The 17,853-nt window shown below is 33.0% G+C and overlaps 3 protein-coding genes across 4 annotated transcripts; all 3 read left to right on the top strand.

Annotated features, from left to right (window-relative positions):
* Window positions 1-1,722: 1,722 nt before the first annotated feature.
* LOC123684482 (leucine-rich repeat transmembrane neuronal protein 3-like) lies at window positions 1,723-5,918 on the top strand. Of its 2 annotated transcripts, none has more exons than XM_045623767.1 (3): window positions 1,723-1,964; window positions 3,396-4,116; window positions 5,281-5,918. In XM_045623767.1, the coding sequence occupies exons 2-3, from the start codon at window positions 3,402-3,404 to the stop codon at window positions 5,664-5,666; spliced, it is 1,101 nt and encodes a 366-aa protein (XP_045479723.1). In that variant the 5' UTR covers window positions 1,723-1,964; window positions 3,396-3,401; the 3' UTR covers window positions 5,667-5,918. The 2 variants fall into 2 exon arrangements, with proteins under 2 accessions (XP_045479723.1, XP_045479721.1); XM_045623765.1 differs by having other exon boundaries at window positions 1,728-1,945.
* A 1,107-nt stretch (window positions 5,919-7,025) lies between these two features.
* On the top strand, window positions 7,026-8,991 carry LOC123684745 (general odorant-binding protein 19d-like). Its single transcript, XM_045624147.1, has 6 exons — window positions 7,026-7,360; window positions 7,928-8,012; window positions 8,103-8,191; window positions 8,268-8,385; window positions 8,718-8,788; window positions 8,864-8,991. Exons 1-6 carry the CDS (start codon window positions 7,301-7,303, stop codon window positions 8,891-8,893), a joined length of 453 nt encoding a protein of 150 aa, XP_045480103.1. The 5' UTR covers window positions 7,026-7,300; the 3' UTR covers window positions 8,894-8,991.
* Window positions 8,992-9,502: 511 nt separating this feature from the next.
* On the top strand, window positions 9,503-16,793 carry LOC123684744 (cilia- and flagella-associated protein 298). The gene is made up of 3 exons (XM_045624146.1): window positions 9,503-9,813; window positions 11,099-11,498; window positions 16,440-16,793. The coding sequence occupies exons 1-3, from the start codon at window positions 9,569-9,571 to the stop codon at window positions 16,677-16,679; spliced, it is 885 nt and encodes a 294-aa protein (XP_045480102.1). The 5' UTR covers window positions 9,503-9,568; the 3' UTR covers window positions 16,680-16,793.
* The last annotated feature ends 1,060 nt before the right edge of the window (window positions 16,794-17,853 follow it).

The following is a 17,853-nucleotide window of genomic DNA, read 5'->3' as shown; positions in this document are numbered from 1 at the left end:
GTTTTTCAATCTTTTTTGGATATTAAAAATTCCAAAATTCAATATAAAATCATTTCAAGAAACATGTTCATAATACCTACTACATTCGATCACTGAAACTAAAAATTCCTATTTTTTTCAGTTCAACATCATGAGACTCTTTCGAGGATGGGTCTTCATTTTCTGCATAATTTTACTGGCATCATTAGTTATTGCTGGAAGAAAAACCAAATTACACCGACATGGAATAAAAAAGTATTTTACAAGGAGGAAGAGTTTATCTTGGGGAGTACCTGGAGGTCCATTTACAAATGATTTTATACGAAGGCGCTCCTGTCCCAGAGGTCATGTGTACGTAGCTGGACTGTGCCGAAGGGTCTTCTGAAATTCCTGATCTAGCACTGCTTTAAATCAATTAATCTCCAGATAATGAGGCCAAGCTGAGAAAAATAAAGAAAAATACTTCTCAATACTTCTTACCGTCGTTAACACATGTACTTAAATTTTTAATAGATAAAATATTTTTATCGATTATTATTTGTATTCTGAAATATAAATACAAAACTAAATAATTATTTTATATTGGCTCGAGGAAGGTGCAGGAGAATGTTTTTTATGGGTTAAAATCATCATTTTTATTATAATCTATCTACGGGCAAAATTTAAACACGTTCGGATATGTTGTCACTGAAAATTTTTTTTCTCGATATTATGCTTAAACTTTCTATGAGCAAAGCTTGAAATTAGGATAAAAATTTTAAATGGGTATAATGGCAATACTGTTTATTTTTTCTCAAGTCATTTGTGTTCAGTAAGTTATGCGATGAAATCATGGAAAGCTAAGCACATTAACAACGTTTAGAAATTGTTTTATTGAAATCAGTGCTCATTTGTGAATACTGAGGGAAATTAGAGAAGAATTCATGGACGACAATGACGACATTATTCAGTTAAAAACAGTCAATAAACAGTCTTTCGCAAATCGCAAAATCGAAAAAGAAAATAAATTTTTCGAAAAAAGTTTTTTCTGCCAAAGTTCTCATCGACACCATTTTTTTTCCCATTAACTTATGTACCGTTGAGTTTTTACCCAAGGTAAAAATGCCGAAATTGTCATCAAAAAAGCTATCTATGCAGTAACATATAGAGTGTGCCATTTGAAATAAGGAAGTAGTAATCTGTTTCCGGTACCTATAACCGGGAGTTGTAAAGATCTGAAAATATTTTAGGGAGAAAGATCATTGTCTCAAACCCCAATATCCAAATTTACAGCTCAAGATTATGATTATTTTTCTATAAACGTCTAATAGCCCATCCCGGTCAATCACCTTGTAAAGTGTTGCCATTATTACCATTTTACTTCGCATAATTTCTATTGAAAATCCTTTATACGCAAAATCATCATGAAATTTTGAATGATTATTTCACAACTGAATACAAAATTTCTTTCATGTAAAGGCAGGATTCACTGACTTATGTGTTCAAGAAGCTGAATTACCTGAAGGATATTGAAGCAAAAATGTTCATGCGAAATTTTATACATGAATATTACATTACATTTGAACCAACGAGTAAAAACTCTCATGTTTCCATTTTTGGTTCAAAATTTTTTGTAATTCAAACTGCTTCTGTTCTACACCAATTATATCTTTCTCCTTTCCTGTCAAATTCCCTACGCCTCCAATTCACCATAAATAGGAGACGAACATAAATTGGCATTAGCTTAATTGATGCTCATATCACATGGGAAATTTCCAATTAAGACTTAACTGCGTCTTATTACTCATAGGAGACATAGGATCATTTCGGTTTCCGACAAAAAAATATCATTTTCTTCGCGTGCTTTCATTCAAATTTCGACCCAGTTTGACGCTTCTATATCACACCCACTTTACAGACCATTCCAATTAATTGTGCAATGTGGTTGTTTGTTTCCCAAACCTGATGATAGTTCGCACTTTCAGAAGTGAGTATTCTAAAATTAAGTAAGTACATATTTTGAAATTTGAAAAACTGCAAATCTGAACTATTGTTTATCATTATAGAATATCATAAAAAACGGTTTTGAAAATTAAAAAAACAGTCTTCCACATCAAATCCAAGATCAAAGAGAAAAATATAAATTTTGATAATTATATAGCTATATGAGCTTACATTATCACAGTTCTTGCATTCTTTTTCCTTTGTGTGGTTGAAAAAAAACATGCATGTGGATAGTGATTTATATAGGGAAAAGATGCATGTAAATTCTAATACAGTTTCAAAATATTCGTTATATATAGGTGTTATGCTTAATTTTTCGCCTTTTGAAAATGTTATTATTCTTTGTTTCAATTGTTATGTTTATCATTTTATGTGTCTCATGACAGAAATTCTCATACAAGATTGGGTTTTCATATTTCTAAATAAAGACATAAAATTTGAATTGAAACTGAAAAAGTTTATAAATATTTTTCAAATACAATGTTTGCCATTTACCCTCTGGTTATAGTAGCCGATTCTTACATCAAAATTTTCAATCACATTCGGACATAGTGGTGGCTCTATCTAACTTGATCAGTTTCTGCTTTCAATACTTCAACGTTCCGAGATTATCTTTGTAGACCTGTTCTTTCACATGGCCCTTGAGAAAGAAGTATAACGGTGTCAATTCACAGGATTTTGAAAGCCAAACCACGTCACCGAATCATGAGAATTGATAATAACACGTTCTGGAAACTTTGTATGCAGTAATTGGAAAGTTTCTCTTGCTGTATGACTGGTAATCATTCATCCTGTTGAAACCAAATGCCCTCAGTATCAATATTTTCCAGTTTTGGCTATAAAGAAATAACGGTTCTGGCATTCCCAACACCAATAAAAAAAATGTACTAACCAATAACAACACACACCACAATGCGCACCAAACCAATTATAAGGCAGCTGTCCAGCAATGGGAGTGGAATAACAGGATAAGCCACTGGACCAACACTCCTTGACTCACTTAGGCCAAGAAATTCCTCACGATTCCACCTACCTACGCCAGAAAGCTTTTGAAGCTGTCTCGAGCTGAGCTTAAGGTGATGGTGGGACTGCTGACGGGGCACTGCCGGTACAAACATCATTTGTACCGTATGTGAAAGTCAGCAGATGAGATTTGCAGGCTCTGTGGATCAGAAGCAGAAACAGCTGAACACATGGTATATGCAAGTGTCCAGAGCTGGCTGGCCTAAGAACCATTCATATGGGAAATCCTTTCCTGGATACCCGAGAGGTAACGTCCAAGGCCCCTAAGGAGATTGTCAGTTTTATCAACGCCATTGACGACCTCCTTGGGTTTACATGAATAAGTAGGGAAGAGAACAAAATATCTACACCACAACATAACCCACAACGACCCCAGTTCAAATAATAATAATAGTGTTACTCTTTTTCAGGTTGAAATGCTTCAAAATCCATTGATTATATCAGCAATTCTGCTTTACGTCCAAGAGGTCCTAGGAAATGAAATCCTGGAAGGATGCGACTACGACAACCTCCAAAGAATGTATTACTGCCATGAAATAACCAACACCTTCCCCAACCAATATTATGGGGACTATCATCTGAGATGCGTCGAATGCAACATAACAAAATTCACGGAAAATACCTTCCCTTTCACAAATAGTCTAGAATCTTTCAATGTGAGCTACAGCGGCATCAGAGCGTTACATCGGAGAGCATTTTCAAAGTTCACATCAACCCAGTTCATCTACCTGGACCACAACGATATCAGAGATATCAGCGAGAACGCTTTCGCTGGAGCGAAACAACTTTACGAACTCCATCTAGAGAACAATCATTTGAAGAGATTAAAACCGAGGTTTCTCAATAATTTGAGCTCAAACTCTGTGGATTTGAGCCGAAATCAGCTTGTGGATATTGGTGATGGTGTTTTTGAGGGAGTTGTAGGGGTGTTGTATCTGGGTTTGTCCTACAATAAAATTTCGAAGTTGTCTGAGAAAGCTTTTGAGCATTTGGAGGTCTTGGAGATCTTAGATTTAAAAGAAAACAAGATATGTACCATTCCTTTGGGTGTATTTGGAAGGTTGCCATCTTTGAAGACACTTAATTTAGCTCATAATAGGTTGATCTCCTTTTCTTTGGGTACCTTTTCAGGTAAGCCTATTTTAGTTAATCATTTAAACTTGAATTTTATATATTTACTTTTTTTAAATTGAGAAAATCTTAGAATTCACTTAGTTCAGCCCATAGAGTAATAAACATAGATACAGGGAATACACGCAATTTTTACATGTCCCCAACATGGTTAGATTACGTTGTCAGATTGTGATATATTTTCAAATCCATAATTTTACTATATCGCTATGAATGCATATCATATTGAATGAAATATATTTGTTTGATTGTCTCAGTCTTTACTTGTCGGAAATTCATCTTGATGATTAAAAAGTAAAATAACTTATTTCCGCTTTATATATTTATTTTCACAACAATTGTTTCGTCATGATAACATGACTTCGTCAGGTGAGCAGTTACCATGCTCACCTGACGAAGTCATGTTATCATGACGAAGGTGAGCAGTTACCATGCTCACCTGACGAAGTCATGTTATCATGACGAAACAATTGTTGTGAAAATAAATATATAAAGCGGAAATAAGTTATTTTACTTTTTAATCATCATAGAAATATATTTATTTGAGTGATTCCCGATTAAATTTGCAAATTTGAATATTTGGAATACGATATTTTCGAAGTTATACTAAGCAGAATATTCATTATTTTCTGTATCTACCTGCTTGAATTTTCTGTTTCTACCTGTTTGAATTAACTATGTTAGATAAAGTTACCATCAAAATTCCGAGCCATCGAATTTTTGTGAATAATCTTTATCCAAAATATTGTAAACGTATTCTAATATTTTCGTAAACATAACATAAGTTGAATCTTCATAGATAACTGAAATCTAAATATTTATTCTTTCAGCAGGTTATGATTGTGTTAAAATAAGATGCTACGTCTCCTTGCCTTAAATTTTTTTGATATCCCAAAAATACATCCTCACAAAATTTTGCGTGAACATTCGTTTAACAATTTCACAATTGATTTAAAAATTTCAGTTAGATTGAATAGGTATGAATCAAATTATTAAGAAAACCAAATTTCACATAGGTATGGAAATATCTTACCTCTCAATATCTCAGTTATGCTCACTGAAATCTGTACTGTATAATATAGATTTTAGTGATACGTGAGTGGAATCTTTGATGCCACTTTCGGCACCAAAATTGGGAAATAACATTCTGAAAAATTTTCACAGGTTTGAAATCACTAGTTGAATTGAATCTCTCCAATAACAACATCCAATACTTTGATGGTGACTTTCTCCTCACTCTACCGAAGATATACTGGGTGGATCTTAGTGAAAATGGTATCTTTCATTTCGACGGATACGCCATTGTGGAAAACGCTCCAACACTAAGACAATTGAAGATGGACCACAACATTTTCTCTTGTGCTTCCTTGAAGATTCTGATCAGATACCTTAGGAGGGGAAACGTCCAAATTGTCAGCGACAGTTCAAATTACGATGTTCAGAATATTCTGGGAATTGCATGCTCCGAAACAGAATTATCGAATTTATCTTATAAAAAATTTTTAGCTACAGTTCGAGAAGAAGCGAAAAATTCAAAACATGTTTGTTGATAGTTATTACTGATTAATTTTATTTACTTTTTTTCGTTTGTAAAAACGTTCGTAAATAAATTATTCAGTATAAATATAACGTGTCAGATTAGAATTGACGCATTAATTTTAAAACGGAAAAATTGATTAAATGATTATTATCAGCGTGAATATGGAATTTATCCGATAATGATAGAATTGAGCTTATTTTTTGTTGAAAAATTTCAAGAGAAAAGTAATGAGACTGATAAAATAAAACATACAGAAAATATTTATTTAATTTCATTTTATTTCTCCAAACATCACCCTCTCTCTTAGATAAAGGTATAAAATATTTCTTTCAATATTCGAAATCGTAATTTTTGCATGAGCTTCTATGTTAATTTAGTTTTGCTAATTCAATTTTTATTGATTTTTATATTTACTTTTTTATCCAATAAAATCTTATTTGGAGACGAATGATCTATACAGGGTGATTCACCAGGAATGTCCAATTTCTGAATTGTAGGTTCTAGTCCTCTAAATATGATGATTACATGATGATACATGGCAAAAAATGTTGCTAGTTTCCGAGATACCGGATTTGAATATGGATTTTTATTTTCGCGATATTCCTTATATTTTTAAAATTTTCGTTTGAATTTCGAAAATTTTTCGTTTATCAGCATGAGGATTATTAATTTTTACTCTAATGCAGTTAAATGAGGGTGCTAGTTACACTTGGCTGTGTTCAGTAAATCAATACAAATTACCTAGGAGTAAAACAATTCAAATATGAAAAAGGGATGAATTTCACAAAAATAGAAGGATTCATGTAACTCGAGCGGTTATTAGCTTTTAAAAAGTTCAATGAATTTCAATTCAATTAAAACTTACATTCCCCAAATGTGTAACAATAAAAAATCGAAAGAATCATATTTCGAGGTCTAGAATCTATACAATTCCGTAATCGAACATTCCTAATGGATGATCCTGTATAATTATCATGAAATATATCATTGCTATAGTTTTTACAAAGTCTCTGTAATATTTTCATTATTTCTTATAATAATTTTTTTTTGTTCTTTCTACACATTTGGTATTTCTTGAAGAGCAAAGTTCAATACAGATTCTTCGTTTGATATTCTTATCTATTATAAAAAACGGGAAGCACATTTGAGATGAACTGATGTAATGGTACATAAAAAATGATATCTCTACATTCAAGACAAAAAATTCTCATGAAATCCGAAAATTTCTTAACTAAGTTGTTTCCAATTTTCTTGATATTATAAAACAAATATCTACGCCCAATATCCTGTAAAAAGATCTAAACTTACCTAACATAATATAGATTTTCCACTATTACTTTTGTGTAGAAACTCATGATCCAATTTCATTCATGTTTGTCTCTTCACCAAATTGTGAACTACTAACCATTAATCAAGCAAAAAAAAAGAATTGCTAATTGATTTAATGAAACCCTTTTTGATGAGGTAGGATGAAATTTCAGCAATAATTGAGGAAATAAGTGTCATTATTCCTGTTAGTGAATGAATCCACCTCCAATTAAACTAACGATTAAACCTAGACAATATAAATATCGCCACTGAGAATTTCAAATCATTCAACGTTTCATACAAGTATTCGTGAAAATTTTCAGTTCTACTTTGAAGATGCAAGGTTTACTTTTTTCAGCTATATTATGCGCTGCTCTGTCGTTGGCCAAATCGGAGGTAAGTAGTTATGTTTATATGGTTATTTCAATATTTTGTCACATAAAACTTCTTGTTGAGAATCAAAGAAATTGAAATATTCGGGGAATATTTTTTAAGTTCTACCAAATTATTGATATCTTATTTCATATCTTACTTTTTTCGAATAAACTAGAACTCGAATAAAATATCACGAAATTGGTTCCTCAAATTAAATGAATACTGAGTAAACTATTATATCCAATGGATTCATTCTGATTTCACAAAGTGTTTTATATGTATCTATATAAATAAATATAAATAAATTAAGAGAATATATAAATATTAGCATGACAGACAATTTCGAATCGTGATGATCGCCGATAGTGAATTAGTTCGCTTTAAACATTAACTTCCTACTAACATTTGATTCTGGTATGCGGTTAGAATTTTCAGCTTCCTCGGTAGCTGTAAAAGCGCTGGACTAGTTGATCGAAGGTTGCGGGTTCGATTCACACTCGAGGAGGTACTTTTTCCGGAATTGAAAATTGTCTATAATTCTCTTGACAAATAAAAAATTCATTGTTCAATCCATACTATCAATTTCAGCTCAGTGCAGATTTCAAAGAGAAATTCATGGCAAAAATGGAAAGTGTAGGTGAGAAGTGTGCTGCAGAAACAGGAGCTCCCCAAGGTATATCACTGTTTATAACCAAATGAATTCTTCTCATTTCTCTTCAATATCGTAATAGAATTACACTCAAATCAATTTTTGAAATTATAGAAGACATCGCCAAAATAATAACGAAAGAAATTCCAACAACCCATGAAGGAAGGTGTATGCTGTTCTGTGGACATAGAGAATTCCATATCGTAAGTATACTTAACTGATCACAGCTCAACTCATTAATTTCGAATACAGCAAAATCAAATGAAAACATTTTTTCAGCAAAAGCCAGATGGTTCAGTCGACGTGGATTCTGCAGTAGCATCTCTTGAGACGATCAAATCGGAGGATGAAGATATTTATAACAAATTGGTGCAAGTGTACAAAACCTGCGCTCAAGGTGAGTACCACCTGAACAATATCGGTACTGAGAGAACCAAGTATTAACATATGAAGTCAATATAATTTTTCTTATAAATATTGAATATGAAAGAAAATTTGCTACTACCTAATTGACACAACCCAAATTGTTTACCCTCTCACTCCTTTTTTCTGGTTATATTTAACGCACTGAGCTTCTGGGATATAGCCAAAATTTTCAATCGATATAAGACATATATGTCTTTCTTTGAGTATAATCATCAGCGATAATTGATCTTTCAAAAATGCAAATGGTTGATTATTTTTTCTTTTTTTGTCGATAATTTCCTAATTGTTCTTAAATATTTTCAGTTCCTGTAATAGCTGATCCATGTGAATACGCTGTTGCTTTGTCAGAGTGTGGAGTACATGAAGCACATAAGGTGAGTTTTTTTAAATAAAGAAAAATCTGAATCATTTTGACTTTCGTCAATTGAATGTATTATTTTTATTTCCAGTTGGGCATTGATTCAAGAATTTTGGAATGAAACCTCAAGCAATGAACTTTTGAGATGAAGGTGATGCATGTTTCTATTATTATCAATTTCACTGTATTTCATTTATAGAATAAAGCAAATGAACATTTCGTATTAGTTTCACTATCACCTTTAAGTAAGCTCTTAAGCTATAGGAAAGATATACGTAATTAATGGTGAAAAATACTGTTACAAATCCTACAACTACTACAAAGTACTGAAACCATTTACAAAAATTCTCTTATCTCTCTCAAAATTGAGAAATGTTCAGGAAAGAAGTGGCAACATCAGAGCGTTTGTAAACATTCTCGGCTGTGAACGATTCACAGCACAGGGTGTTCTAAATAAAAGATTATTTTTCACTTTTTTGTTCTCCCCTGCAATAACGAGGTAACTAAGGATGCCAACTGAACAGTTATGATCTCGAAGAATCAAGTTAAAATCGAAAAAAAAAAATTATTGCTAAACTCGACAGAAAGATTTAAGAGAAAATAAACTACAAACTTCGTTGTATGTTCCCCTAATATTGCCGACGTGTATATCCAGTGGGTATTCATTATTCACTTCATCAATAACAACAAAAGCAGATCTCACAAGTGTCGCTATGGAAAGTTTGATCGATAAAATACAAATTGATGTCAATATCTATGCTCGCTCTTGTCGTTATTGTCAATCTGAATCTCAAAAATGGTGATCGTTCACGTAAAACAAAAAGACGACAGTCAGTTTCTACATGAAACAACTCTTAAAACATCTGTGGATGATCTTATCAACAACATAGTTGCTATTTACAATGGTAGACTGAAGATACAAAGGGTGTGTAGTGAAATTTCAGAACTAGCCAAGCATGGCATCTTGTATCCACCTGAAATACTGGGTTTAACACTCGAACAAGTAGAAGAAATGAAATTGGTAGATCCATATGAAGAAAAGTGAGTTATATTTAGAAAATAAATGGCTTTTAGCTTTTTTTGTATGTCTTCAGAAGCAACAAAAATATAGCTGAGGTTTGAGTTGTACCTATTCTAAGCACTTTGTTTGGTTACGAATGTTTCTTCTGATTGAGGGATTGAGCACTGATATTGAAATTTCTTTTAATGATTTAATAAGTTGAAAAGTATACGTAATTAGTTTTTTGAAGATTTTTAAATTTCATGGTCAACCTGTTTAATTTTTTTAGCAGATTAGTTTCAAATGACCACCTCAACTTTGTGGAAATCTTTTGATATCGGAAAGACTTTAGTAATTTTCGTAATTAATAATTCTTATGAAGGACACTCACAACATGTTTCACTGATTATGTTAGGTACCTATATGAGGTTATTTTAACTTCAATAGAGCCAATATTTAAAAAAATTTCCATCTTATGCGCATTCACCATTTGCATTGACTAAGTAAATAGGTATAATAACTAGAAAAACGAGAAAGAGAAGAGAAAAAAGTAATCATACTGAAATTAGTGCATTTGCTGGGATCTATTGAATAAGTATTATCGATTTGGGTATTTCAATAGTTTCAGTCATTCTGAAATCCACAACTTAAAAAGGGAGCATTAAAAAATAATAAAGGCATGATTGAATAGTTAAAATTTACAATATATTATAAGTACTTACATCGGCACCAAATCATTAATTCTACATCCAATTTTTCTCTTTCGAATCTTTTTGCATCTTGGCATTCCTTCATTGGTTAGAAACGTGGTACCAACTTAAGCAGATCTTTGTCATGGACAAATGTTCACACAAAATAGCGAATTCACTGCATTTCGATATCTTCAACATCAAAGCTATCTCGTGGAACATCAATTTACCATCGCAAAAAACCATTTCGTCAACTTTTTTGATGTTTTATGAAATAACTGCCGAATATTTCATTCAGCATCCTCGGAGGTACTTCTACGAAGTTTAAAGTCAGCTTACCACCTTTCAACCGTTATTGTCGATGGAGCAGAGTCTGAATAAACTTATCGAGCAATTGATAAGTATTTTTTCCCACTCAACCTTCAATATTATGATATTTCGTTTTCGTACTAACCAGAAAAAAACTGATTCAACACTGGATGTGCCATCAGGCCTGAGAGTTAATGAGTGACGTGGTATTTGGGCAAAATCGAAAAAGAACGCAGAAATTATGAGAGTTAATATACCTATAAGTAATAAGACTTCAAATAATGATATAATCAGTTCATTTCTTGAATCGCTAATTTTTCTATCTAAGGTGCATACCAAGCGGAGGCTTCATTCTCAACAAAGATCCCATAGGCAGAAGGAACGGTCGTCAGCCCAAGAAAGACATGCAAGATGTACTGAACAAGGCAATAGCCGACGCCAAAGAAATGATTTCGAAGAATCTAGTACCCTTGGGAAAAGTGATGACCATGAAGATCGTCCAAGAGGCCTTGAACATCCTCAAGGGAGCCATCACCATCGTTTACCCCATGAAGTTGCCACCGCATGACGTCATCAGGATGGAGTTCGAGAACATAGAAGATCTCACTGGCACCCAGGCATCTCTTGATGTCATTGATCCCGTCACTGCTCAGCTATGGTTTTGTGGAAAAGAAATGTTCAGAGATAAGACCGTTGCTGATTATGTTGGAAAAGTGGAGAACTGCAAGGTTGGAATATATACCTCTATCATTTATATAAATTATACACGTTGACCCATTTTAAAATATCCACTGATATAACGCCTTGGAAAGAGTCTGGATCAAAAAATGTTTCAAATGAAACTTTTTTAGTCTTCAGAGGGGCATCGATATTCAATATGACACCATTATGTTTGATGGCTAACAGAAAATTTTTGGAAAAAGTACTTCCTCCAGCGGGACTAGAACCCGCAACCTCCGAATCACTAGTCCAGCGTTCTCACCAACTATATATATACAGGGTGTAACTAAATAAGTGTAAAACATTTAGGGAGGTAATTCCTCATCGAAAAAAAGATAGGATCTTTCATATAAAGAAACTTCATTGGACCATCCCTTGTTAAGATACAGCACCTTAAAGGGGGTACATAAAATTTGTATAAAAATTTTTTTCACAAAAAAAGTTACAATATTGAAATTAACCTGACGTTTTCTAGTAACAAAAAGACACTTAGCCAGTAATTTATTTGGTTTACCCCATGGTTGTAAAGGTTTGAAAACGCTAATAGCGACCTAATAGATAGATTAGTTTCGTATTTTCGCAGTTATGATGACGATGTATCTCTGTAGTTGTTCGTGAAATAATTTCTTGCTGCGAACTGGTTCATTTTGGGCAAAACACACAAGAGACATTTTTTGTTAAGAATGAAACAGGCTATCGAAAATAAATTTTTAAATGGTAAACGAATAATAAGACAAAAAGTTACATTGGAAATAAATTTTAGGGGATGCGTTTTCCACCCCTCACAACCATGGGGTAAACCAAATAAATAACTGGCTAAGTGTCTTTTTGGTAGTAGAAAACGTCAGGTCAATTTCAATGTTGTTACTCTTTTAGTGCTTGTAAAAAAATTTGTTATACAAATTTTATGTACCCCGAGTAAAGGGCTGTATCTTAACAAGGGATGCTCCAATGAAATTTCTTTATATGAAAGACCCTATCTTTTTTTTGATGAGGAATCACCTCCTTAAATGTTTTACACTTATTTGGTTACACCCTGTATATATATTCTTTTGAGAAAGAGCAATACAAAATATTAATTTCAAACAATCAAGCATATGTGTCGATGAATCTCAGTATTAGCAGAGGAAATGTAACGGGGCATCATACATTTCAACGTATGATACAAGAGAACAGATAAAAACCTCAGCAAAAACTCTGTCTCCCCGTATCGGTGTAGTGACTGGTTTGTGTAAACGTTTAAAGAATAAGCTTCCGGAATTGAAAAATTGTGTCTATTAGCATTGTTTAAGGAGAAGATAGTTAGTTACTTCGGTTCAAATATCATTGGAGGAAATTGGGCAATATCGTTAGAGGGCGCCACTCCGGAAGAGGCCCAACATGATGGGTTGCCTATGTGCAATGTTGAAAATTCAGACGAGTATTAATTTTTGGGTATGGTGAACAACAGATGTCTCTAGTGCGTTTCTTGTTCAATCTTTATCTTTCTGTCGTCGAGCAGGCATCGGAAGAAATTCTCTTGGCCGCAATACATTTTTATTACCCTTGCCGCATGCCGGCTAGCTGCATGAAAAAGGGTAGAGCCTCAGAGTAAGAAGTAAACTGTTTACTTCTTACTCTGAGGGTAGAGCTATTGTTCGAATCGTATTTTTGGTCATAATATTGTTTTAAAAGCTTCGTCGCCCTACCTTCAGACTGAAATAAAAAAAAAATTTGGCACGGGAAAAAAATTAGACATTCTATCTCTGTTGACAGGTAACAAAATATAACTTTCTCGAAATTACTTTTTTCCCGGGAAAAAAGTGAGTGTAAAGATTATACATATATCCGGGAAAAAAGTATAGTCACTTTTTTGCCGGATAAATTTCGTGAAAAGTTTTAATAATATTGTTAATTTAACTAATAAAGAATGTTATGCGTTATTTAATGAGCACACACGAAACTATTGTATTTTGTCCACCCTGTACCACTTTTAATGATCTTTTGAAATTGAGAGTAGACGCTGGTGATAAATATAAATACAGAAATAGAAAGAAACGGAATACTGATGTCGCCTACGACAATCATGGACGCCTGGTCGTTTTTCAATAATTTTCATTTTGCCCCCCCTGAGAAAAATTTCTGCGGGCGCCCATGCCTCAGTTACGTCTAAAACCCCTAAGTGATACTAGATGGTCAAGTAGAATCGATGCTAAAGATTCATTTTATTCAAATATGTGATAGCCTTTTAGAAATAACAGAAAATGATACTTTCAACATAAAAACTAGACATAAAGCAAGTTCTCTTTTATTAAATATTCATTCTTTTAAATTTATTTGAAGTATCATAATTTCTTATGACGTTTCATTCCAGATTAATATTGTAAGCAACATGATGCAAAGTGTAGCGATTGACATTAAAGTGTGCCAAAACCATTTGAAGAATTTAGTTGATCATTTCAAAAATTGTAGGGATGATAATGTTCTCGAGGAAAAACTTGCGGGAGCTGGAAAACTAGCGGCTGTTCTTGAGATAGCTCAAGATTTTTCTCCATTATATACTGTAAGACGAAAGTATAAACCAAAATTGTTCGATTATGAACAGACGGAAGATCCAAAAATCGCTTTTAAAATAAATTTCTTTTAGAAAATAATGGATCAAACACTTAGTTCCTTAAATAGTAGATAACGTTAACGTTTTTTGTTTTATTTGTGATATTCTTAAATTAAATGACAAATATCTATTGAAATGCTGTCATGCTCTTCAACAAAAGCTAACTGATGACATGAAAAAACGAGACTGAAATGAAAGAAAATGATTTATTCAACGAGATAAGAGCCCTAGGATTGTTTTCATTATCTGAAGCGAAAATCCTCTTGAAATTCTACAATATATTTTTGAAAATAATCTAACTTCTTCTCTACCGAATCTTAGTATTGCCTCAAGAATCCTTCTCACTTTACCTGCGTCCTGTGTCTGTTGCTTCTGGTGCGAGATCATTCACTGAATTAAAAATTTTTAAAAACTATTTGAAGTCTACCATGTCTCGAGAAAGATTTTCTGGATTAGCAATCTTAGATATAGAGCAAGAGATACTCGATAAAATTGATTGATTGATAATATAAAAGAATTTGCAGCAGCCAAATCTAGAAAAACATCCATTCAATTTCTGGATTGATCCTAATTAAATGTTTATGCCTTTATGAATAATTTATAGAAGAATACAGCTTAAGTTTTGAAACACATTTGAAATGTATTATGTTACAAATAACACCATAAAGTTCTTAAGGCAATGAAGGTTGCTGATAGATTTTCAACCATTCTATACTAAATTCTCAACAAAACTTCAAAAAAAAAAATTTCCGATTATACAGTAGTACTTTTCTCCACCTCCCCCTTCGAGGGGCGCCAAAATATGTTCCGCACGCGGGCGTTGATGTCCCTTGCGGGGGCCCTGAGCAATATTATTCAATGCTTAACGCCGATCTGAGAGGGGAAACTTATATGGAATTTTATAATTTTATTTTTCATGAAAAATCTCTTTGCAAACCAAAATTCGATATAATTTGAATCAAATATTCAGCTGAAAAAGTCTTATATGTATATTCATAAATTAAACATTCACGTCCTATCACAAAACAAATGAGATTTTCACAAAAAAGAGAATAGTTTTTTTAAATCAAATTTTCTTTTTCTTTTGGCAGTATTCCAATATTTTAGTTACCTATTTGAGGTAGATAACCTTGACATGAAACTATTCACTGATAACAATTTTACATAATCAATTAATTAAATTTAAAATTCTCTTTTCGAAAAACTAAAAAATAGTCTTATACTTATTTTTCTCCAATCACAGTATTTCTTTTCAAACGCAAATCAGATCATACATTCCCTTCACGATTTTCATTTCAGATAATCCGGTCCAGAGATATCGTGATCACCGCAAAATTGGTTTTTTTTTGCGGAGCTCTAGGAGATCGGCGATAGCAACATTCGCGAAGATTATTTTGACAAATAAAAAATATGTTAATATATTATAAGGTTATTATAATATGTACACCAATTTTCAAATTAATAAATTGAATAGTCTGCGCGAAAAAAATTCTTGAAAATCCGTCTTTTTGAAGCCTTCTAACTGTATGTAAGAATGAGCGAAATCCCATAACAAAAACAATCCCCGTTACGACCAAAGCAATAAAATCCCAAGCTCGAAACCTGGGTCATAAACATCGAAGTGTTTCTACTTTACTTGGCTCCGATTATTTACTCTTCACGTCAAGTTTTGTACCCAATGTAGAAACCTCTTTACCGACAAATGATTATAGAAATAGCCGCCTAGAGGGCGCATTAGGATGGACCCCAAAAATTCTGAGTTTGCCACATAATTCTAATAGGTACCGCCACATACGCACATCCAATGCCCTTTGCAGGGCGAGTAACCAACTATCTTCTCCTTAAACAATGCTATTAGCCATAAAATATTATGCTTTTATAATTAACTTCAGACATTGATCAAATTTTCTAATTCAATATGAACTTCGAGTTTTATTTCAAGGTTTTTTAAGAACAAGTAGATTTTTTGAATAGGGAGTATAAATTTTCCTCTGAAGAATATTAATCTTCTTGAAAAACTGAAAACATTTTGTTGCTTTAGAATTTAGAACATACGATAGAACTGTGCATTTCTAATCAAGGGGAAACTTTCGTACATTTAATTAGGTGAAACGTCCAATTAATTTAATTTTTGTTTGCATCTTTTAATTGAAAATTTCATTTTTGATTTGTTATTTGACTCTCCATCAGTACTCTTGCTTTTGAATATGCTCAGTATATTCTATTTTGAATATGCTCAGTATATTCTATTTTGAATATGCTCAGTATATTCTATATTGCATGTAGAAGATTTTCATCAGAACCATAAGCATATGCATTAAACAGTTCATTAACATTTTTGAAAATCAAATTTCAGGTGATTATGAAGCTCAGCAAGAAGGGATCAGGAGCACCAGCAAGGGAACCAATTATGAACGATGAAGAAAGGAAGCAAATGATGATGCATGCCTACAGAAAACAGGAAGAATTGAAAAAACTAACTGCAGATGATGATGATTCTTATCTCAATTCAGAATGGGCTGATCAGGGCAGTATGAAGAGAAGTTTCCATGGTTTAACGAATATATCTTGGAGGCCCGGAAGAAAAACTAAATAATTGTCAGGATTTCAAAGTTTTTTCGTGTTTTTTTTTCTATTGACTACCATTCTTTTAATTCTGTGTGAAACCTGAATTCTATGTTTATGTGATTAAAGGCAAACTATGTAATAACTGATCTTTTCTGAGAATATTCTCCCTGAATTATTTGATCTAATACCTGATGCACCCTGGATACAATGTGATGAACATTTATTTAATAAGAAAAGGAAAATAATTCAGATTTTTCAATCCGTTATGAGAGTGAAATTGATCGCTCTATAAACCTCTCTAATAACAGATCCATCCCATAAATAATAAACTAGTTCGCTAAGAACATCAGATCGAGCACACCATAAAGTGAACCATTATCTCAACTATACGCAACCTGCATAATATTCTTGTTGTTTAAAAGTTAATTAGCTGATTTCTTCACAGTAAAAATATCAACACAACGGTTCCATGATTCCATTTACATACCCAAGTCAGGTAGTAGGTACTACGCCTATTATGAAAACCTTCACTACACTGAAACAAGAGTGGATATTCAAACTTAATCTTCGGAATGTCATGTTTATTGATAGTTTTTTAGGTAAGTCTTTTCGACAAATATAAATTATATTCTATTTTCTGACTTCTTTCAGTTTATTTTCAACGAGAACTAATTCAACATCAATATTCTACGGAGACAATTGTATCTCACACATCAAGTACCTTTCTGGTGAAGTCAGAAGTGTTTTCCAACAATAATATTTCAAAAGCATTAATTCCGTTCGATAACGATCGCCTGTTTCAGTCGGTTTTACCAACTCATAATACACTACGCCCAATGATCCCACCAAATACATGACCTTGGAACCGTGAATATTCGGTTTGGCCGTCGACGTGGAAGCATGGCCGGGATATCCCCAGGATTTTCTGCGCTTAGAATTATCGTAATGAACTCATTTTTCGTCTTTAGTCACAAAGCGATGCAGAAATCCCTGCCTTGCAAGCAGCTGTTCACAAGCAAACAAACGCCGTTCAACATCTCTCGGCTTCAACTCGTACAGCACCCAATTTCCTTATTTCTGAATCATTCTCATGATTTCAAGTGTTTTGAAATGGCTTGTTGCGTTACTCTCAATGATCCTGCCGATTCTTGTTGCATTTGACACGAGTCTTGATCAAGTAATGTCTCCAATCTTCGAAAATC

This window comes from Harmonia axyridis, chromosome 7 (genome assembly GCF_914767665.1).
Source record: "Harmonia axyridis chromosome 7, icHarAxyr1.1, whole genome shotgun sequence".
NCBI classification, from domain to species: domain Eukaryota; kingdom Metazoa; phylum Arthropoda; class Insecta; order Coleoptera; family Coccinellidae; genus Harmonia; species Harmonia axyridis.
The sequence above is the reverse complement of the archived record's forward strand: the minus strand, read 5'-3'. Positions and strand labels throughout refer to the sequence as shown.

What these genes read in the sequence shown, in the direction of transcription:
- LOC123684482 (XM_045623767.1), top strand. Translation starts at nt 3,402, where the DNA reads ATGCTTCAAAATCCATTGATTATATCAGCAATTCTGCTTTACGTCCAA. An exon ending in TTCTTTGGGTACCTTTTCAG is followed by an intron (nt 4,117 to 5,280) that starts GTAAGCCTATTT and finishes AAATTTTCACAG; the next exon opens with GTTTGAAATCACTAGTTGAA.
- LOC123684745 (XM_045624147.1), top strand. Translation starts at nt 7,301, where the DNA reads ATGCAAGGTTTACTTTTTTCAGCTATATTATGCGCTGCTCTGTCGTTG. An exon ending in TGTCGTTGGCCAAATCGGAG is followed by an intron (nt 7,361 to 7,927) that starts GTAAGTAGTTAT and finishes TATCAATTTCAG; the next exon opens with CTCAGTGCAGATTTCAAAGA. An exon ending in GAGTACATGAAGCACATAAG is followed by an intron (nt 8,789 to 8,863) that starts GTGAGTTTTTTT and finishes TTTTATTTCCAG; the next exon opens with TTGGGCATTGATTCAAGAAT.
- LOC123684744 (XM_045624146.1), top strand. Translation starts at nt 9,569, where the DNA reads ATGGTGATCGTTCACGTAAAACAAAAAGACGACAGTCAGTTTCTACAT. An exon ending in GTAGATCCATATGAAGAAAA is followed by an intron (nt 9,814 to 11,098) that starts GTGAGTTATATT and finishes TTTCTATCTAAG; the next exon opens with GTGCATACCAAGCGGAGGCT. An exon ending in GAAAAGTGGAGAACTGCAAG is followed by an intron (nt 11,499 to 16,439) that starts GTTGGAATATAT and finishes ATCAAATTTCAG; the next exon opens with GTGATTATGAAGCTCAGCAA.